At 43.4% G+C, this 23666-nt stretch overlaps 1 protein-coding gene across 1 annotated transcript in view; it reads right to left on the bottom strand.

Annotated features, from left to right (window-relative positions):
- Positions 1-23666, bottom strand: part of PDIA5 (protein disulfide isomerase family A member 5) — a 104096-nt gene that overhangs the window by 68716 nt on the left and 11714 nt on the right. Inside the window, exons 2-5 of the mRNA XM_074594150.1 lie at positions 23514-23640; positions 20252-20339; positions 6306-6389; positions 5470-5515 (exon numbers count right to left, since the gene is read on the bottom strand). Coding sequence (XP_074450251.1) covers positions 5470-5515; positions 6306-6389; positions 20252-20339; positions 23514-23640 — 345 coding nt within the window. The remainder of the gene's footprint in view (positions 1-5469; positions 5516-6305; positions 6390-20251; positions 20340-23513; positions 23641-23666) is intronic.

Here is a 23666-nt window from a genome sequence, read left to right as displayed (position 1 = left end):
AGGAGGTTGTAGAGAGATGGGGGCTGACCTCTTCTCCCTGGTGACAAGTGATAGGACGAGGGGAAACGGGTTCAAGTTATGTCAGGGGAGGTTTAGATTAGATATTAGGAGACATTTTTTCACTGAAAGGGTTATTAAGCATTGGAATAGGCTGCCCAGGGAGGTGGTGGATTCACCATCCCTGGAGGTGTTTAAAAAAAGGGTAGATGGGGCACTTAGGGACATGGTTTAGAAGTGGCTCTTGTCAGGGTAGGTTAAAGGTTGGTCTTGATGATCTTAAAGGTCCCTTCCAACCTCAACAATTCTATGATTCTATGATTCTACTCCCAGACAAGATCTCTGCCACACTAGTAATGTAGTGAGGTCCCTGAGGAGCGTCCTTCAATGTCAGAGTGAGTGGATGATGCTGCCACAGCACTAAGTGAACTTTCTTGGAGTTGGAGCAAAGAAAAGCTTCATCAAAGCCTTTTTCAGCCCATGGGATATTTTGCCAAAGCAGCTCATGATGGAAGAGCAGAGCTGGGTATGTACTAACACATGCCAAGAGCACCTAAAAGCCTAGGTTTGTACTCCACCTCCTCAAGAGCAGGTTAGCAGCATGCCTGGTGACACATGCCACTGAAACAAACAGTCTCAGAGACACTTTTGCCATCTCTCTGCCTTTGATAGGGTTGCTCTGGTACAACATCAACAGATAGTGGAGTTCAGCCCATTTTCCTGCATCTCAGTTGGTACTGGAAGGCTTGAGAGGATTCAGAGCTTACAGCAGGATCCATTTATTGCATTTATGTTTCTGTCTACTTGCACAGCTAATATTGAAGAGATTTGTCTTATCACAAGAGACAGCATGTATTAGTCACTAGATAGCATGCAAAGCACTTAATGTACACAGTAAGACGACCTAAGGAGTGAGGTAGTAGTGTTTGGACCACAAACACTTCAAGGAGAAGAAATTTGTTTTAACGTGGCATTAACAGAGAAAGAAACTAGCTGGGAAAAAAAAATAAAATCAAGTAATTTATAATGGTGTTATAGTTGTAAAAATCTCTAAAACTAGAGGCATTAACATCCCAAATGATGCCCTAAGAAGACTTACTAATATATGGGGAGAGAAGAGAAAGGGGCAAACCAGGGGAAGTGTTCTACATTTAGGAAAGCTACATCACATTCTGCTCACCCTCACTCTGCATAGACCTCAACTGTACACTGGAGGGGAGGAGAGAGGGGTCAACATTTTAAATGGCTAATGAGTGCGATTGACTCTGCTAGTTTCAGGAATTCCTGTGTGCCAAGTTCAGTCATGTAGAAACAGATGTGGTTAGAGGATGGGGGATTAAAGAGATTTAATTCATCCAGCCTCTCCCTCTCAGCCAAGAAAGAAAAAAATTAGATGTGTAATGTCTTCTGGCAGGAGCAGGCAGCACGTTGCCTTGCACTCATTACTCCATGTGGTGAAGAGAACTTCCTGTATGCCTTTAAATAGGCAAGAACCCCCCCAGCAAACCAGCACTTTCTAAACAAAGAAAAGCAGTGGTCCCCAGGCTGCTGCGTTAGAGATCAGAGCAAGGTCCAGGCCACAGCAACCCCATGTTGAAGAATCAGCTACACTCCTGTCCTGCCATGACGTGATTGGGACCCACTTTGACCCTGTAGCACCGACACAGCCATGCTGGGCTGTAACCCGCTGCCCGGACCCCTGTGACAGCTTTGAACCTTAAACACGGATTCAGCAGAATACAGGACATGGCTTTCATCCAGCCTATGCTGCTAAAAGCTAGCAAGTTTTAACAGCACAATAGCTGGCTATCATATACAGACCTGGGTTTTAATCTGAAAAAAAATAAAAATACATATATACAGAAACATATCCCTCTACTTTTCACTCCTTTGAAGTATAATGCAGTAGGGATGCTAATAAAAAGCCTTTCCTTGATTTCACACACACACTCCTTACAACAGCAAACTTGAAAAGGATTCAGATTTTAGAGCAGGACCGATTTATTGGGTTAGTCTATTCCCTTTGCAAGTACTGAACAGATTTCTACTTTAATGAGTTTTCTCCATTTTAGAAGGAGACTAAAACTCTCCCTGTACTGTATCCTCCAGAAAAGGCTTCATCATGTAATAAACACAGCCTGGATATTGGCCTTATGGCACTACCGAGGATTAGGACATGGCATGGCTAAAGCAACATCCAGACATACTAGTTAAGATCAAAGACTGATCTACGCTTAGGTCTCCAACAGCAGCTCATTACAGATACTTGGGGAAAAACTATACCGGTACCATTCTTACATGGCATACACTGGTATACGCTCTCAATTTCTGGCAAAAAGTAATTAAGTTTATGGACTCTGCACCAGCTGTTGTATCTGGACCTCTGTGCTTGCTAATTATCAATGGATCTATCCTTTATGGCTAGTTAAAACTGTTCTTAAGGCTCCTAAACTCCTGGCTTTCACAACACGTAGCTATGAGTTCCACAACTGTTTGGGTTTTTTTTAAACATAGCAGTTATTTGTTTCAAATCAACTGCCCCAAATGCCACTACTTTCACCCAAATTTGGAGGAAAAAAAATAGGTAATCATTCCCTTTTTCAAGCTCCTCACAGTTACACAAGTATCTACCATGGTCTCTTCCAGGTGTCCGTTTTTCAAAGCCCAAGAACCTTCATATAAATATTCAAGCCATCTGTGCCTCTGATCATCCTTCTCTGCCCTGCTGCAGTACTTCTACACCTTTCACTTGACGGGGCAACCAGAATCACATACAAGACACAAGATGAAGGAACCCAATGGACTCAGATGGTAGAATAACAATTCCTCTTCCATTCTTTGTTCCTTTCCTAATCATTTGACTTTTAAATATTGTTAAGTACAGGGCCAACATTTTCAAGCCAACAGCTGTTCTGACTGGTAATTCAAAACCTATTACACTAGCCCGCATTACTCCAGCATCATTGGAGCTGTGTCCTTTCCTTCCTTTTCATGTTCATTACCCAACAGGTTCCTACTTTCATACTGACAAGCCACTTGGTATTGCGAGAACCTAAGCCCTTCTGCAAAGAGCCAGAAATATTTTTTTAAAACTATTCCTAATAATATTGCATCACCGAACTTTGTTATCTTGCAGTCCTCCTCCCTTTACCAGATAGCCCAAAGAGCTCCGATCCTAAAACAGGTCTCAGCAGCAGGAGGTTCTGACTGCTAACTAACTTCCCCCCCACTGTGAACACTGAGCTATCCTTTATTCCTCATTTTTCTAACAGTAAACCCACAAGGGCATCTCTGCTAATTACATAAGGATTTAGTTACTTTAAGAAATGAAAAGCTTTTCTTAAAAACCCAAGTACACTATCAGCTGGATCAGCCACATCTATGAAATTGCCGATTACTTCGAAAGAATCCTTTCACAGTTCTTCAGAGCTGTGTCCATCATTCTCCAAAATGTCATACATATATTAATATGTCTACTGGATGCCTGGAAAGAAGATCCGAGTTTTATTGCCACAAGCTTGCTGAATGATATGATACAAATCCTTTAATCTCCCTGTTCTTCAGTGTGTCCACCTGTCCATAAAATGAGTATGATACCCTACATAATTGTGTTGCTCTGCTGCTCGCTGTTTGTAACGTACTGGGAGATTCCTGACAAACACAGCTGCAAGAGAAAGGTCACTGCCTCAACAGAAGAAAACAGGGAGAAGTAGTAGTACAGAGGGAGAAATACAGAAAATATTCAGGCAGCTGTAAGCAGGAGAACAAGCAAACACTCAGCTGAGTTATTTGACCACTGCCCAGCTCTGATGCACCATCCAATCTGTAAATCATTAGCAGCTGGTTTCACAGGGGCAGTTAAATTAAGAAAGACTGGAGGTCCTAGAATGGGGGAGCTTCAAAACCCCTCTTCCACCTGCACTGGAATCCCACATCTCCGTCCATGGGATGTTACCTCCTTCTCCCCAGCAGGCAGGGCAAAAGCGAAGGGGGAAGTGTTCATCACAAGACAGTGACTGAAGGAATAAACGGTATGGTTCCCGTTGTGCTATGACTGCCTCTCAGCCCTACGCTCCCTGGGGCTCTGCAGCAGGTGCTTTCCGGTTGATTCAATCTGTAAGGAAGAGTCACAGCACTAATTCCTGGTTGCAGCAATTTATGAAGGGCAGGAAAAACACGTCATGTGTTGTTCAAACCACCCAAATTTAGGCAACTAACAAGTCTCCCTCACCCCACCACCCACCAAGAGGGAAAAAAATTCACCAGGTGCATTTCCTCACTAAGTACAGAAGAAGCTTCGGGCACTTGCCAACTAGGCGGGTATCTAACATTGCCCTTCCTAGTGCCAGGCAAGATTTCTACTGCAGGAGATGGGAAGATACACAGTCCTACTCTCCCCACCTCAGGCAAATCCGGCATGATGATCCCAAGTGCAGGCTGAACGGATGATTCAGTGCGGGCAAACACTTCCAAGTGAGTCCCCGCCAACAGCCGCTCCATAACAACTGCGGCTGTAAAAGGAAGGTCCAGAGCAAGTGCGCTTAGGAACGGCCACTCTGACAGACTTGGGTTCATGTAGCATCACACACAAGCTCTCCTCTATCCCAGGCCAAACCCCTGAACAAGCCAGAAAGGGGAAGTAAAAGTAATGATGTCAGCCTGGGGAGGTGTCATCAAGCCTCCATAAGACCAACGATGGTGCAGAGCCTGGGTTTGCTGGAGAGGGAAGAGAAATGGGAACTGGGCATCAAAGCTGTACAGAAGTCACTTCTGGAAGCCAAGTCATCTCAGGACTGCAGCCTCACGTGAGGATACTCCCAGTGTTTCACCAGCGCTTCGCAGAGGAAGGCTGCACACTTTCAGTCTGCTTACTGTGCTTTTAGTCCACCATTTCCACAATCATCAAGAGCTACACATCCGTTTCACACTTCATGTCTTCTTCCTTCCATTGCCCATTGCTGCTTTGTGTCGAGGTTTGCAGGAGACGGAAGATTATTTTATCCGTGCTGCACTCACGGCACATCCATAGAAACTGTGGTTTCATAATCCAATAAAAGATAAAACTACTCAGCTGTCTTTAAAGTTTACAAACACAGAACCTAAAAACCTCAGAGAACTCCTTATCAAAACGCAGTATCAAATAATACTTAGTTACACTGCCATTAATAGCACCTTGTAATCTAAACAAGAAAATCCCTATTTGTTGCCAGCCTGCAAGGTAACTTACAATTTACATCAGAGTTCAACATGGCTTCAATCTTCCTAATACACAAATTTTCCTGGATCTGTGGTTGGCAGACACAAACATGCACAAAAACCTTCAGGTCATTCTGACAGCTGTTTATGAAGATTAACCCCCTCCCTTTCATGCCTTCAGCATGAAAACCAGTACCAACACCTGGTTTTAATCTACGAATGTCTCCCCTGTATCTAGCAAAACCAAAAGAATAACAATCAAATATTTAAATTTACCTTCAATGTGACCGCTCTGTTATATTCAGTATGAAATGCACCGTCCCTGTTGAACAAGGAGTGGGGAATAGTGTTAACTTACAGTACTGTTGCTGGATATCATATAGCTGCTCTTTCTCACTTCTCACTAACCACAATAACATTACCCGGCTGAAGCCACAGAATTAAGAATTCTGTGTAGAGTAGAATTTACAGTACAGTAATTTAAGGGGGAAAAAAAGAGTAAGGAAAAAGGGAGAGTGCAAAACAGAGTGTAAAGCAAACAGGTTTCTAGTAAATAATTTCCTTCCTGACACTTTAACAAGAATATTTACTAAGGCATGATCTTTGGAGATGGAGCTGCAGCTGCTTGGTGTCTCTTACACTTAACAGTACTCCCACTCCTATTATTTCCAGGAAGAAAATCTCCTGCTGTCTCACAACGCTTGCCTTTCTCCACTTACTTTACAAAGTACTATCTCAAAGCAGAAAAGCAAGCACAGAGAGGTGAAGCAACTTGCCCAAGGCACATGCCAGTGGGCACGTGCCAGCAAAAGTAAGACAGCTTAAATCTCAGGCATCAGCCCTGTGCATTGGGCAGTTTTAGTCCATTGGGCATCTCTTACAGGTCCCACTCATGCTTTTAGTGTATTCTATTCAACAGCAAAATAAAATTATCTCAACTTCTGTCACCACACATGCTTGAAAACTGAAGAAACAGCAAGCAATTTCACATGTCAAAGGATTAAAAAAAAAAAAAGTGTCCATGCTGCAGCAATATGGAGCTGCAAGGAGAACAAAGGGTCCTAACAGGGGCATCAACAATTAGGAACTACAAATCCCAGCCCAGCACTCACTTATAATGGAGTAATTCCACTCCTTTCTCCTTTGAATTAGGATCTACTTTCATCTTCTTGCATAATTTTCGGCTTTCAGTATCACTGCAAAAAACACATATTGGAAGAAAAATGGTTACAAGAAAGGAAATCAAATGCATTCAGTTCTGAAAACTCATTGCTGTGCTTCCTCATCAAGCAGTTAGCTGCAACTAACAGTAATTTGGAAGCTGTTCGGCTAAGTTTGTGGGACAAGCATTGTGGAAAGCTCCGTTAGCCAATTTAATTTCTGCGTTTGCTTGATCAGGACACAGTGAACTGTGTTAAAACCACACTCCAAAGCCAGGCCCTAACCAGTAGAAAGCAGCCCATTCCAGCATGTCCGAGTACCCCAGCAGACCTTCTGTCCACAGGATTAACATAAAATTTAGGAAGTCAAGTTTTCAAGAAGACCGTGCTACTGTTAGGGTGGCGGTCAAAGAGCACTCTTCGTGAAAAGATTCAAAGAGAAAGAGCAGGTCTGTTTTTATATCTGTCAGAAGATAACTCAAAACCAAAAAGAAACATCTTCATGGTATCTCCAAGCCCAGATCACAAGTGGCTAGCCTTAAAAATGTCCTACAGAAAACAAAAACAAATTCAAATTTTGGAGCCCCAAGCCCAGCAACCCCATTCACTCTAGCTATAAGGGATGTGTCCTGGAGCCACACCCGGGAAGTGAAGATAACGACCATCTGCCACAGGTCCTGAATGAAAGAGGAGGCATGTAACAGCAAACAGACCTCTCAGAGGTGGTTTTCAAACCTAACAAGAGAGAATCGCTTCCAGCATCACATTAGGCTGAGCTGAAGAGGGAAAGGTCACAGGAAAAAACCGCATGTACATTTGCTTTGGGGACAGGTAAAGGGTCTTCATGGCCTAACTGCTGTCCTAAACAATGTAGAAGTGAAGCTATAAGGATACTTCAAGCTGAAGTGAATATGAAGTTAGTCAAAGACCTGGGGAGATGAGTGACACTGTACAACTACAAAGAAAAGAGGATGATTCACACCGACAAGACTATTCTTTGCATTGACAAACTGCAAGATTAAAAAGCTTGGAAACTTGTTCCCAGCAGAGGACAACTTGTACCTTTTACGCAGATAAATCAATTTAGAAAATGAAAACACTGAAAAGTCATCAAGTTTAAACTGATTAGAGACTCATTAGAGACCAAGATGCAAGGGTTGCAAGAGCCCCACCAAATTAAGTGCTGCTGCCAGCACTGGTGCTAGTTCTCCCAATGTTCTCCAGCTGCCTTTCTGCAAATGTGAGGAACCACAAACAGTAAATTCATAGTGTGCTGCACATAAGAGTGTGCCTTTGTGGAAATTTCCCAAATGCTTACTGTAGATGGAAATGAGGAGGGGGTGCTACAGACACACGCTTCAGAATCAGAATATTATGCTGAAGAAGGAAATGAGGATTTTAAGTAACTAACAAAGCACGCAACTACCTCACCAGGAAGGTGCACCTGTAATCCCAGTTGTACAGAAGCATGTTCATCTGAAGAGTCTTACTGAATTCATGTTGGTTCTACATTTTCAGATTCATAGCCAAAGCTAGTCATTGTAACTCTCAAACTCTTTCTTTGCTTCTCCAGGAGGCTGGAGATCTGAGCCTGAGAGGACAGCTATTTTCACGTTGCCTGCCACTTCTTTGTTTTCCCCAGAGTGCAGTGGAAGGTATAGCTAAATCAAATCACTGAATAACATGAACATCTCTCCTTGTAACAAAACTAGATTATGAAACAAATAGCTGGATTGGATTTTTGCTGAGAAGGCGGTTTGCCCCGTGCAGTTTGTACAGAAAGTCTGCAGCAACATCAAACCCTGGGGCCAGAAACATGTTGTCTCTCACCTGCAGTCCTCCAACAGTCCCATGGGCTAAACCCTAAGTGACTCGAAGGTCAGGGAATCTCAGCACACAGCACCAGTTTCAGATTATCCCCCCGTTTTACCCCAGACAGACCTAGAGGCACCGCAAAGCCCTTGTGGCTCTGCTGGAGCTGACTGACCTCCAGACAGATAACTAAAGTCAGCCCGAACCACAGTCAACATTTATAAATGCTCAGCTAGACACTCCCAAATGTTTCCAGGATACACATATATTAGTGGCGATCTCATCCTCGCTAAGACAAATGTTAGGTGGTTGATGCGAACAAGTGTAATGCTGAAACCTCTCTCCAGCTACAAGGTCTGTCAAACCCCAACACGCGCAGACTATTGTTCTGGCATCAACAGAGGACCAAAATGGGTATCAAGACAATTCTGTTGCCAGTTTCCGCCACCAATTTGATGTCCTTCAAACTATATAGGGGAAAAAACTGTAATTGTTCCTTATATGTCACTTAGAGATCCAGGTACTCATCTCAGAAAAGTTCTGCAAGGTTTATAGTTGAAAAACACTACAAAACATTACTACTGGGATGTACCTGTAAGCAATCAGCTAGCAACTCCTACCACTCCAGCTACTACCAATTCATTTTCTGTTTGCATGAGTTTCTATTCAAAAAAAGAAAGATAAGAACAGCTGTTTCATTGGAAGGAAACAAGATCCAAGCCTGCCCTGCTATCAGGATTGCTCCATTTGTAGAGATGCACGTAGCTGCTTGAATGCACATCCATTATCACAGGAAAGAAAGCAGCAGTTTACTCCAGTATGTGTCTTACCATTTAGTGGGCAGATTCTCTGCACCGCTGCATTGGGAGTTTAGTATGTTTATGCAAGCTATCTGCACTGATGCAAGGGATGAAAGAGGAGCAAATTCCCAGAATAGGAAGCGTCTAAATATGTATCAGTAATTTTTTCATGCATCAGTGCAGATTTTTGCACGTCAGACACACCAACTCAGATGCTATACTAATGATTCTTTGGAAAAAGCAGAAAATGAGACATACAGAAATGGCAGAGATCCTGCATTTCCTTCTGCTTTCACTTACAGCCAGACAAAAATAACCTGCAAAGAGCAACCTGCTCTGATATCACTTGGTAATGACCATTATCCTTAATAAGAGTAAATATCAACACATATGCAGTGTCTGCTCTGAGATTTGTCTCTTTTGGATCTCAGCCAACAGCCTCTCTCTGAAGATGAGCTCCTCAACTCTCACATGGGAGAGGTAATTCGGACTCTGGTTTTTGCAATTTTATTATAGCACTTGAAGAGGCAGTGTAAGAGTTAGTTACGAAGACTAGAAAAAAAAAAAAAGGAAAAGGAAAAAACAGAACTAAAACCCAAAATCTAAAAAGACAGAAACCACCCCCAAAATCAGCACTCTACCACCCAGGCCAAGACACTCCAGACAAGGCACCAGGCGCAGGAAATACTGGTTGGAGGATGAGGTCAGTAACGTCCCCCAGCAGCCATCCTTGGCTGCCTTGCGCCATTTCTGTCCAGAGCAATTGATATCCTCCAGGTCCCTGTGCTACTGCTGAAGGGACCTCTGCTTTGACTGCAGGAAGCCCTACAAATCATCCAGCTTTATCTCCATGGAAAATAATCCAAACATCAACGTGTGTGCAATACCACAAAGGACCTTAACCAGCAGTTGTCTATGTGGTAGTAAGGCCAAACCATAAGTAGCACAATGGCACAGGTTCCTTCCACTCCCACTGGCATGTTCCTCACGCTCCCCCTTCCCACAAAACCAAACCAGGGTCCAAAATGCTCCTTTGTTGGAGAAGCAAAGACATATAGCAGCTTGGTAAAAACAAAATGAAAGATCCATGTTCACCTAACTAAGCAAGAAGTCTAAACAACAAAGACAGCAGGCATCACAGGAATACTTCACCCCTTTCCATTCACATCCCCACCTCCTCTACTGGGAGACACTTCTGTCATTTGGGGTTACAATGGAGCTGTCAGGAAGCCCGACTGTAGTGCTCCCTCTAAACCTCTGGGGTCCCTTGTCAGCGTTAGCATGCATGAATAATCACTTTGCACAGGCAGCCAGCTGTTACGAGGGCAGGAGGAGTGTGAGGGGCTTGTGAAGGAGATGTGATCTCCTTTGGATCACCACCATTGAAGCCAGCACCTGAAGGGGACATGCTGCAGGTATTCCTCAGGGGTGGTGCAGGATGCTGTCCACAGGCCATGGAGCTCATGAGCATAAGGATGGAGAAGCAGTGATACATACCGATAGCAGTCCCCAGTGGCAAGAGCAACCCAGAGAAAGGCTTTTGCAGCAATGTGTCAAGGTAATTTGAAGAGAGAAAGAACAGAGGACAAAGCCAGACAGACAGGAGGAACATAAGATCCAGGAGTCTGGCTGCAGTAAGTACACATTGGTTTATAAAAACAAAATAAGTCTGAGCTGGATGGATCCTGAGTAAGATCACAGTGCGTGGAGGTGGCAGTGCAAAACATCCTCCTTGGGGTGAATTCAAATGTTGCCCAGGCAAGTCCTGAAGGCAGCAGACTAAGACTAAGATCCTCAGCACCATCCTCTCTCACGAGCACAAATAAGATCTTCTGCAGCTCCCTAATTATTTCCCTTATCACATAATGCTGCCCGTTGGCTTCTCATCAAGAAGGGCAAACAGCCCTACAACCACATCAGCCTCTGGGGAGGAAGGCTCTGGAATCACTGTCAAATCCCCTCTTAGGAAATGACAAAAATGCCATCCAAAAAAAGTTCACGTCCCCAGTTGCCAACGTAATTGCAGTGTGTGCTGTGTGGCCACACCACTTCAATGCCACAGTGCTGGCATTTACTAACACTTTGCAACACAGACTGGACACAGTCTTCTTTTTCATCCATACCTACAGTGTTTCCAGACACAAGAGAAGTCGTTAATAAAAACAGACAGCACCAATTTAAGTAACCGGGTCAGTAAATCTGTCTGCACAAAAACTCACAACTCTATCAGCATATCATGTAACCACACGTGAACCACAGACCTCACAATCTGTAAACGGATTTTCTCTCTCCTATCTCTACATCTCTCGGTCTGAACAATCCACATAAATTATACTTCAGCAGTCCCTTATATCGCAGTTGCGCCTGTAAACCCCAGTGCAATGGAGGCTCTATTGTATCGGTGGCTGCACAGACAAACACTGTCACTGTCCCAGCAGCTGGAAGAGACAAGACTGAGCAGGTAAGGAGGAAGAACGGGCTCTGAGAGCAGGGCGATATGGCAGAGCAGGAACAAGGCTGCCTACAAAACAAACTCCCCAACACTGGAAAAAGCTTTGCAAGGTACCAGTCAAAGCTGTCACCTTGTTACCAGCATGCTCTCTCGTTATTGTGTCTGTTGTTTAATTGCTTTCATTCTTTTATATTAGGGTGAAAACCATTGTACAGAGAACAACTCCAGTTAAACTTGAGGGCAGTGCAACTGCAATTTCAGACCAGCCCTCAGAAGTGAATTATCAAACAGGGTTTTCCAGCCCAATGCGCAGCCTCTGCACATGCCCGCTGGCTACCTTCCATAGAATACCCTCTCCAGACAACAGACCGATGAACATCTGAGAAAGCACGGAGTTGAGATCCTGCCAAACAACTAATTGAGCTTGTGACCCAAAAAGCAGCAAAAGGGGTGTCAACGCCAGAAATTTCCTCAAGCCACCTAAAAATAAAAACCACATTTGCACTTGCAAAACCAATCTGAAAGAGGAAGTCATTAATAGTCAGTTGTAGTTAGATGTGCTCCTACACGGTTTCGAAATCAAAAATGCAATTCATCGGCCATTGTTGGGGCCAATATGGGATTTTGACTACGCTCCTCGCAGTCACCAATCCCACCCTCCAACAAGGGCTGTGTGATCCATGTACACTACAGCAGTTTGTGTCCTTTGCTGACCAAAGGGAAACAGACCGGCCCCAGCAAAACCCTCCTTCTCTCAGACTGCGGGCATCGCCTCCCCATCATCCTCACTCCTCCCTCTCAGCCCCAGGTGGCTGCTGCCACAACTACTGCTGCTGACAGAATGTCACATTCTCTAATGATCCCAGACCTTTCTGGATCACTCTCAAAGACAGAACTGAAATCAAGAGAAGAAAAAAAAAATAATTAAGAAAAATCACTTCTCAAACCATCAGCCTAGCTTGCAAGAGCACTTCTCCAAAGAGCTGTGCTAAGCAGCCTCTGGATGGTAATGGCTTACATCTACTGGAACAGAAAGCCCATACGCAGCCCTCCACGCAGACAGGCACTTTGATACTATGCTCCTGAGTGGGGTTTAAGAACCTGCAGTCACCAAAATAGGAACAGGACCCAGGAGAGACAGACGCAGAAGTAACCAGCACAGGAAGCAGAAAACATAAGGTTCATCTTTGAAAACAAAGCAACACTGTTCTAGGTTCCTGATGGAAATTATCATATAAAAGAAGTAACAATAGCAACAGGTTTCTATAGCACAGAACAAATGAGCTGCTCAAACAACGCAGTGGATGAAAAACTTGATTTTTTTTTTTAAGGGATAGGAGAGCATGAAAACCAAAACTAGAAAACATGCTGCTGGAAAGAATTAAAGATCAGGATTAGCAGACTGACAGGACAAAGTCTCATCTGAATTTAGGTCCTTATTTTCCCCCTTAGAACACAGCAAAAAGCCTCCCTGTGACCCACAAGGCAATCGCAGCCTTCTGCTCCAAATGCTCCCCTGGAACGTGCCAGGAATGCAAACAGAATAATCCATGTGCTGTGGAGACCCAGCGCCACTCTTCACCCAGTACAAACGACTCCCTGTGCCCATTAGTCAATTACAGAGGCCACGAATCTATAGGAATGAGATTAAAAAGAAGTATTTTCTGAAAATTAAAACCCATGAAATTAATTCTCACTGCAAGCAAGAGCGAGCCAAAGAGCAGAAAGAAACCCAAGACAAAAAGGTAATGGGTATTGTCATGCAAAAACAATTAAAGGAAAAAATTATAAGCTCCAGCCCTGCAGAAAGTCAAGAAGTTATAACGAATGGTACTTTCCATGGAAATATAAATGAGTAAGAGGCACTAGGCAGCCCACATAGCTGCAGAGAAATAAGGTGAACACATTCACAGGAGCTATGAAAGGCTCTGCAGGAACTTCTAGAAATGCCAAACATTTGAACTCTCTTTACAAAGCAGTAGCTTTCCTCACCAGATGCATCCACACCTCCTGTAACCCACACAACCTGGCAGAGGGGGACACTGTCCTAACCCTGGACACAAGACGACTACCACTCTCCTTTGAGTTCACCCTAATCTAAGATCCCCCCATGAAGGCAGGTTTTGAATGTATCACCCACGGACACAGACCCTGCAGCACATTGTCCTGTTCCCTTGGCGCCTGTGTTATGACCTTTAGCTGCACTATGGGCCTGGTGAGGATGTTAGAGGATGTTTTAAATGAAGTATTGAATGTAGGGAAAATATAGGTAACTTTACACTAAATCATAGCTCGCTTGCTCTTGATTTTAGTCGGAATAGCAGCAACATTGAAGTGTCACAGTTAATGAGCAATTCTAGGCAAAACCCATGGTTAGGATGAAACAGACACGAGCAGAAGCACTACAGTGGATTTTAGTTAAACGCTCTGGATTTCTGAATTAATGCAATACACCAGACTAAATGGGTTTATGTTAGGAACCGAGAGCTTACTTTAACAAGGATTTTTTTTTCAGATTGGCATAGCACTTCCTGCATGGTCATTCTTACGGTAAAATAAAAGGGCTTTAATGTGAATTAGCATTAACCACGCAGACAGGTTACAATAGAGACAGGAGGAAGGTACTGAGAATCTATGCTGCAAATGCACGGTTTGCCCATATAAATAGCACCCACACAAGGACCACGTTGCCAGTATAACTACACTTGCAAAGCGTTCCTGATGGACACCCGGCTTACCTGCCCTGGACCAGCTGCAGATGGAGCCCCCACTACTTCCCCCAGGCTGGTATCTAACACTACATGCCATCCGCTCCTGAGCTGCCATCACCCTTTACCTTCAAGACAACTGTAGAAAAAGGCAGAAATCCCAGACACTGCAAATCTACTTGGATGGAAGAGGTCACATCAGTCCAAGAGCAGCACTCCTTTCTTCTTCCTTTTTTCTCTCTCCATTAGATGTGGTCATTTTTATTTGCAATTTCAAAGCTTTTCATCATCTTTAAAATTCAACTACAAGGAAGGAAGATGAGTAGACTTATTCTGTTAAATAAATCCTACTTCTGATCAGCTTTATAGGAGTGAAGGTAAAAACTAAAGAGCAAAATTACACTTAAAGCCATCTGTACCAGTAGCCTTCTTTCTGAAATTCCTCCCTGCTATTTCAAGGCATTAAACAAATTAATTTATGATTGCATATATGGGTAAAGCCTTTCTGTATCAAAGCATTAGGAAATTAGAAATTTGGGAAGGAAGATTTCATCTAAAAGGCAGATAAACACAGAAATTGGGGGGAATCCCAGAAAAGACAACTACTCATTCAATTTGGCTCTCTCATGAACCGGCACATTTAGAGGCATAGCCTTGAAAGGGCTGCTCTACCAGCCAGATTATGGTTTTACCTTTATGCCAAATGCCATGGGATTGCAACAGTAACAAGTAATTGTTGGGGATGGGGAGTACAAGAATGATGCACAGGACACAAAAACGGAACTACAAGAATGACACACAAAAGCAGAAAGAGTGGGATTAAAACCAACCAAAAATTAGTCAGACATTTTAACCAGATGGCATTTCCTCTTCCTAGCAGTCTGATGTGCTAAAGCCAAGCACACGCGCTATGACAGCAGATGGAAATTACACAGCTTTGTTTATGTTTGGGACCTACAGTAAAGGGAACCATGCAAGTTTGAGCAGAGAATAATTACCCAGAGCCAAGGAAATGGGTGCTTTTTTGAAAATACCAGTCCAAAATTGGGCAGGAGTTATAGTCAATAAAAAACTCGAGACAATTCAGTAACAGGAAAACTCAGGAGCATTCTCTAAATCACATTCAGGATGGAAAGAGCTAGTTTCAACCTCTTCTGCTACCTCCTCAAAGCTGCACCTGACCACAATGCATTTTATAACCTGCCAAACATTTTCTTCTCTTCAACAAAGCCATTTTACTTTCTTTCCACTTCACCCAAACTAGTTACACTCTTCCAAGTAACATCAGTCCTTGGCCACACCATCATATATCACAAAACCTACTGAAGAAGGCTAGAAGATAACTTTATAATGATTACTCTTCAAAACCAGACCTCAGGGCATCAAAAACTGGGATTGGAGCTTTGTCTGCTTTAAAGACAAGCAACAAAAACTTCATCTTTCACTCAAGCAGTAATTCTGTCTTATTGCATTCCCAGGCACATCATCACTTTGTACCTTTTACTTGCCCCCCTAAGGATTTGCCAGGAGTTTCTATTTTTCACAGAACTCCTCTTTTACTTGACCACATCAGCGTTGTACTACGCCTCCAAAGACTGAAGTTTAGGGGGCCGAGGTGGGACGCAGAGACTCTGCGGCACGCACACTGACTGTCCGCCTGCAGCTCCACTGCACCCAAACCTGCGGTTACAGCTACCAGCAGCCAGACTCTGAGACTGCACAAAACGACACGACATTTTCTTTTCTGCAGACACCTTGAGCTTTCAACTCCCTATGAAGCCCTTCCATTTTCAAAATTTCTATCAGCCTGCTACTAAAAATAATTCAATAAATAACCCTACCCTCTCCTTGCTTACGTGCCCATCCCAATAGCATCTGAACACACTAAATGAAGAGCACTCATTCATGCTGCTGTAGCATTTTTCCTTTTAAAGTTCTCAAAACTCTTTATAAACACTGACTAATGAATCAGGCAATATTTACCCAGCTGCCTGGAAGACAGATACACCTTTTTTAACAGCACGAAGTAACAAGTGAATCATTCGCAGAGCCAGGAACAGAAGGTGGGACTCTCAGCACCTATTAGTGTGGCATCTCCCCAAATACAAGTCTCCAAACACTTGCTCATAAGATGACTGAGCCACCTCTGGGACGCTCTGAGGATTTACCAACCTGCAACATTGTGCTCTACCTCTGAGACCAGTTAGCCTCAACTCAGAAACAAAACACCAGGTATTACAGGAAGGAAATAAATAAATAAAAGTTAGCAGAATGCACTCTGTTCAAACCGACAGCAACAGGAAGTAGCCATCGCACAGAAGACTGTATTTTACCAGGCATTATTAATTCAATATTCTGTCATCTCTCACACCACTGTTCATTCAACATCAAACGCCTCAGCAAGGACTTTTAATTAAAACACAGAAAGGCTAGAATAAAACATATTTTTGTCACATCATTTGTGGGTCTTTTATTCACAATTGAAATAGCTTCATGTTTAATTGCGTACAGAGCCACATATGCTATCTCAGCTCACAGCAGCAAACAGTGACCACTTCAATGCTGCAAGCAATTGTCGTGCTGCCCCTTCATTTCTAATCACGAAGCGTCTATCTGCCTGCACAAACTGATTGAAATCTCCTGTGAATGAGGACCTTATCTGCAAATACTGCATGCAGAGGTGTCCCTGGGTGCGTTGTGCTCAGCGTGGCCCTACTCCAGCATGGCACTTAACACAAGTGAGCCTAATTGTGCAGGAAAGACAGGTACCTGGCACTTCCCAGCCTTTCATCTCCGAAGCTCAGGCACTCTGGGGACCTGTACTATCCTGCTGCAAAGTGACAAACTAATTGGCAACCTCTTCTACTCTACGCTAACAGTCCCAGCGAGAAACCAAGTATTTCCCCACATTATGCTGAAAAACTAACCTCCCTGGTCTCCCTGAGACCACTCAACCTGGAACTGAAAGCTCAAACCTAACCTCTGTCTCATACCACAGACCTAACAAAAGCCGAGGTCACGTAAGCCAGCAATTCAGGCAGCCCGCTTCCAGCTGCAAACCCGCACACTCCCCTCCGCTGTACGAAATACAGAACATACTGCCGAGACCGAACAACCCATAACGATTTCCATCAGTGGAGTGATATGTCCTGAAAATGAGGGGAAGAAGGGGAATGACAAGAAACAAAAAAACGCACCGCCAATAAAGAAGAAGAAAAGAAAGAGACTGCTGTCATCGCCACAGGGAAGCAGAGACACAAACCACAACTCCACATGTATGCCAGCCTTGCCAATGCTTGGATCTGAAGGCAAAGAAGTCCGCTACAGCGGGATGTAAAGAGCAAAGCCAAAATTCCCTGCTAAATATTGCTGCCAAACAAGCCATTTCTTGTCAATATTTGTAAAACAAATTGAGCCTGTGCTGTAAATATCGCTGCATCTGTGCGCTGTTTGTTTCGGCATGAAGACTTGCAAATAAGCTTCACAGCATACTTGCAGTGGGAGAACAGCTAGAGCAATTCTGGTAGGACTCAGCTGTTCCGTCCCTACAATTGGCCCTTTATGACCAGTGGCAGACAGCACTGCCGCCTCCTTCATATTATCACTGCAACCAGGTGGGCAGCAGTTTGCAGCCACCTATATACACACACATGAAAAAAGCAATAAGCAAAGGAAAAAAGATTTCTAGGGAAAAAAAATTGTTTAAAAGTTACCTCAACACTACGAGATCGATTTCAGAATGCTTTAAGGGTTTAACAAGCAAATCAACCACAAAACTTGGTTCAGGCTCAAACTATTTGTTTGCAGGGGTTTGTTTGGGTTTTTTGCACACATCAAGACCTCCTTCGCCACAAGCCAGTCTTCCAGCTCACCTTGCTCCATGAAGCAAGTTCACAAACTCTGTTATGACATCCCTCTGCAGGAGGGAGGAACAGAAGAGACATCTCCGACAAATATTCAACTACAGTTGGACAGATCATCTATTTTTTCCCAGGCTCTTCCCAAATGAGTGATCTGAAAGGAAGCGCTGCTCAACCCTCAAAGAGAATTATGACTATTGCCATGTTACAGCACCCTGTCCATTGCCTGTCACTCGGCAAGTGTCAATCTGATTGTGATATTACTGGCATTAAAGCTAATTCTGGGAACCTACAAATCTATTTCCCAGGTCTCCCAACCTCTTACAGCATGATCTTCATCAGGCTGCTTCACACTCTGGGAATAACCCACCTTTCATTACGAATAGGAAGCTCAAATATTTCCCCACCACAGTCAGAGGAAAGGCACTGCAAGTACCAAGCCACCCACAAAATGTATTAAAGCACGACCTGGAGACTTTAAAATATATTTCTTGCAAGTAACTTCCATAACAAAGTTCGGTTTAGATGACAATGTTTGGAGAGGGAGAGCATATTAGGGTTTGATGAATTAAAGTTTGTTTTACAGCAAAAACCAAACAACGCATTTCCCTCCCCATCATCATCACTTACAAACTCAGCAGCAGAGACTTCTCCGTTGAACTAAGTGCCAAAACCTCCCCGGACTTCAAATTGAAGTCCTAAACACTGAATCTTTCCTTCCCCAACCCAGAACTGAAATAAATCCCGGAGATGGTTATTGCTTAGCTGTATTATAGCAGCATTTTGAAAGGCCAGATGAACAGCCTCATCATTCCAGCAGTTGTACACACGTGCCACATACACAGGCACGGTAAGCATTAAGTCCCCCAACACAGATGTAGCCTAAAACAAGAAGGAAAAAGAAGACACAAAAAGGTAGTGACCACTCCACATTCACAAACAGGGACGATCAGAAACTGAAGCCAAGAAGCTGGCCCAGTATCCTATTTGCTAGCCATCATTACTGACAACCAAAAATTGTTTATATGTGCTTTCATTGGAAAAGGTGACTGAATTGCAGAGGTATGCCTGATCTTCTCCACTCAACCTTCTTTTCATCAGGGTCAATGTAATTAATTTGCTGGCTTTTCAGCAGGTGGGAAATGGTACAGGCTTCACTGAGCTCTGAGGAGCAGCCCTGCTTTCTGCCAGCGGGTGACTTGGAACACTGTCCCCATCAGTTGGGCAGAGATGAAAGTGTCTGTGTACTTGGACAAGTCCAGCAGAATGCAAACGGAAGGCAGAAGCAGAGGACTCCATGGGAGAGATACCTGCCTGGTGGCAGGGGGAGAGAAAGACAGGTTAACCAATAACAAAAACACGTTAAATTTGACTTACCAATGATTTATTCTGGGTCATTGATTGACGGATGGAGGTTGGTTTCAAAAGTATAATTTTAAGGGAGCCACATGATTTTTCAGAGCTGACTTAGGTTTGTACACAGTGTACAATTTGTTCATACCATGGCAATCCACCCAAACACACAGGTAGGCAGCAAGCTGTTCCTCTGCAGCACAGGAAGGGGAATTTGCCACCTGCAGGCAAAGCTCTCGAAGCTGCATAGGCAGAGAGGCACTACGATACACACGCTAAAACCACAGGCAATGTGTTATTGAGCAGAACCACAGCAGAGGCTTTCGCATCTGCAAACCAGAAAGTACACACCTGTTCATTCCTCCTCACACAAGCAACCACTTACAAAAACAAGTTTTCCTGCCTTCACATTAAAAATTGCCATGAACCTACATAAGCACAGAGGAAGTTCTTTAAAAGAAAGCACTTTTATTGAGAAATGCAAACAGGTTGATGCTTCAAAACCAAGCAAACAGCCCTACTGCTCGTGCAACATTTGCTGTAGGAGCAGAACCACGTTGCCCTCCAGCTGAAGCACAACACGCGAGGTTCCTCCCCTTGTGGGAAAGCCAGCGCAGTCAGAATTTCTATGTCCCATGAAAGGGCAATGCTAGCTGGGGTCTCCAGCTTCACGCTGAAAAACATGCTGTCAGAGAAGAAGTGACAACAGCCATAAGGAAAAAATGATTCCCCACCACTGGTACAAAGGAAGAGAAGATGGTAAGATGTAGGCTCCCTACAGCTATGACCAAACTGCACAGAACAATGTGGGTTCAGTTACAGGCAAAAAGTTTCAGAGCTATCAAAAAAGCTAAGTCAGCAATAAAAGCCAAAAGAGGAGAGGGAAGAAAAGGAGAAAAACAGTGAGACATACCCGCAGTCTATCCAGCTTATAGTACCTCGTCCTTTTACCTCCTGGGCCACACTGGACAGTAACCTGAGCGAGCTTTCTGCAGCAGCAGCTGGAAAACAAAACAAAATAATAATAAAAATAAATCAACAGCAGCATTATTATTCCACATAGAAAAACACAACGGTGCATTCCTTTGTTCTGAAGCACTGGAAGAACATTTTTTCTAATTTGAAGAAACCAGTATGAGAGGGATCAGTAAAATCTTCTGTAAACTAGAAGGAATGCTGGCTGCAGCTGAAGTTGGATGGCTCCTTCCCTCCACCCCCCTGAAACAACACACTGAAATTCATACCTCCAGGCACGCTCCCTGACCTACATTGGTGGAGCTATACTGTGTCCTCTCCTGCAAACCGGCTTCCATCCCAACACTGCCTTTTTCCTGTGGCTGAGCATTAACCAGTTTACACCACTGCCTGCTAATTAGAGCAACTTTATTTAGGATCTTCATTAGCTGTAAGGGCAAGTCATTCAGCATCTCTGCCTGCCTCAATTCTACCCATCACACACAGAAAAAAACCCACACTGTTATTCTCATAATAACCCTGGGAGATATCCAAACCAACAGTCATGAGGAGCTCAAATCTATCAGCCGAAAGCACCCAGAAAAGGTTCTTCCAAGAACTGGCTGTATTATAAATACCCAGCTGAGATTTTTATAATGCCATGCCACATGTGTAGATTTTGCAAAACACTTTCATTCCAAAACAGTCTTTAAATGGTATTAAAAATAAACACAGAAGAAAAATGGGAGAAGAGCTCAGGAGAGAAAAATACAGAGGTTTCAAACAAGTATCAATTCCCCCCCAAAAAATCTAACAGAAACTGTTTCCTGCCTTAATAAACAGAAAACAAACCAGAACCTCTTCTAGATCTATTTAAACTGCTGCTGCTCTACAATCACTTCAACTAATTGAATATAAGAACAGCTATACTGGGTCAGATCGAATGCCTCTATAGACCAATATCTTGTCTCCAACATTTGAGAAAGTGAAGGCTATATAGGTCAGAGTAGACAAGTAGAGCCAGCGGGCAGTGATAGCCCCCTCAAATAACGTCTAAGCCTTCACAGTTTCTATCTCAACAATCTCCTGAGCCAGAAACAGCTTCTTTGTATTCAACAGCCTTTGCTTGGGCCTGATGCCATCAGAGACGCCAGCCCACACACGTTAGCTCTCAAGAAACGCTCCTACCCCCAATACTGATAACATGCAACTGCCACCTCTCTCCAACACGGGGATGCAGACACATGGGAAAATCTCCGCATGTACTTAGAGTGAAACAGTTTGACAAACACCCTTTAAAAAAAATAAGCATTCAGGATAGGAGACTTGTCCCAGAAGACTCACCAGTTGAGCAGCCTTGGCAGGATACCCAGCCAATAGGGTGAACTAAACATCTCCTGTAAATGAGGACATGTCCTGAAACCAGTGAATTCTCTGCATGAGCTAGAAATACTCATCTATTTTTGCTCAGCTGAGAAGCAAAACCTTTGTTCCAGCAGTACGATCGGATGCTGGCCAACATCTCATCACAGCTGGGGGACATATATCTGGGATTAGAATCACACCTCCAAATTTCTGTCTCCTTTTTCCCCTCCCCTCTTTCTGGGTGACAGTTAAACAAGAGATTTCTAATTGTGCAAGGATCACTGTACTAGGAAGAAACATTAATCCCACAGTCAGCTCTGCATGCAATGCTTTAGACTGCTAAAACCAACCAATTAAATAACAAAAACAGGAAAAAAGAAATCTCCACAACACGACTTTTGAACAATGCCCATAGGGCAACATTTATTTGATGAGTGTCAGAGCTGAAGTGCTCTGGTCGTGCTTCCAAAAATGAATGCAACCACCCCTTAAAATATTAAGCATAAAAAGAAATTTTTTCCCTTTAAAAAGCTGAATAATACAGATGTCTTTTTTATCTAAAGTGTTCCTTTCAAAATCAAAAAGCATTAGAAACTCTTTTATGACTTTCACTTTGAACCTGTTACTACAAAACCATTTGGCCAAGTTCGAGCGCTCAAAGTTCCTCACTCTAGCAAAACACAAATATTTTAACAAAAATTAAGGCACATATATCATTTTAACTGTTTCAGAATAAGCATATCTTTAGGAAACAAAGTTAATTATCCCAGCACCTGCACACTTTTGTCTGCAGAATTCTCTGATACCCCGGGGGGAGGTAGAGGGATGATATTGGGTCACCCCATACTGCTCCAGAGCAACTCTACATATATCATTGCATTTAACTAAGATAAGACCCTTGCAACAGGTCAGAAAGGGAGGACCCAACCCCCAGACAAAGCATTACCTTGTATTGCTTGTCTGCAGGAAGGAAAAGGAAGCAACAACAAAAACAATACCGCACGAAGGAAACTCATCTTAGTAACACATTTTACTTCTTGCTGTCCAATGACTTCCACATCCACAACATTCTGCACTTGTGTATGGAGCTTAAAGGTTGTTTCTTCATTTTCCATGGTGTGTCACAAAACAACATACCAAAAGAAAAAAAGGCTACAAAGGAGAAAAAGGTACAGCAGAAGCAGAACAGAGCAAAAGGAAGAGCAGACAGGTAAGAGCAGGCGCGAACAGCCAGAAAGGAGAGCCTGAATGAGAGAGAAGACAGCAAAGAGAGATTCAAGGGGACAGGTGGCATGACGTGAAATGAGTCATTTCTCCCTCTTACACAAGCAGCTCACTTTTTATTTTTATATTTTGTTACTTAAAGTTGAAAGACAACCACGGCACACTCAAAGCTGTCAGAAGCAAAGATGGATTGATTTCAGTACTATAACTATTCATTAAGCCTTTCAGTGTCACCAGAAAAATCGAAACTTGCAAACTACTGTGATAAACACACCAGAAAAGCTCTAGCTGATAGCTATTATGAGCAGCCAGTTCTGGAGACAAAGCCAGAATAAAGTACATTTTTGCCACTGTGACAGAACAATTAGAAAACCAAATTAAGAAGACTCCAATCTTGAAACATCAGGAGCTTCAGAGTTAGAACAAAGGACACCGGTCCTGAAGAAGCCCTTGTAGTCATGTAGAAGCATCTCGCAGCCACATAAGGCAACACCGAACAGAGAGCACGTAAGGGCGAAGAGCTTAGTCATCTGAAAATGCACACAGATGTTCAAATGCATACACCTTCTGGGCACAAAGAGCTGCGACATTAAAAAAAAAAAAAGAAAAATAAAGGAGGAAGGAGGACTTACCAGATTTGGAATACAGCGCTAGTACGTTATTCCGTGTCCTGAGAAGCTTCTTAAAATCCTTGTGGTCACTTATTTTTTCTATGAGTGGAGACACCTTCAACGAGTACACGAACACTGGCAAGAATGCCTACAGAAACACAAAGCCAGAAACAT

Source organism: Larus michahellis, chromosome 7, assembly GCF_964199755.1.
Source record: "Larus michahellis chromosome 7, bLarMic1.1, whole genome shotgun sequence".
NCBI lineage: Eukaryota > Metazoa > Chordata > Aves > Charadriiformes > Laridae > Larus > Larus michahellis.
The sequence above is the reverse complement of the archived record's forward strand: the minus strand, read 5'-3'. Positions and strand labels throughout refer to the sequence as shown.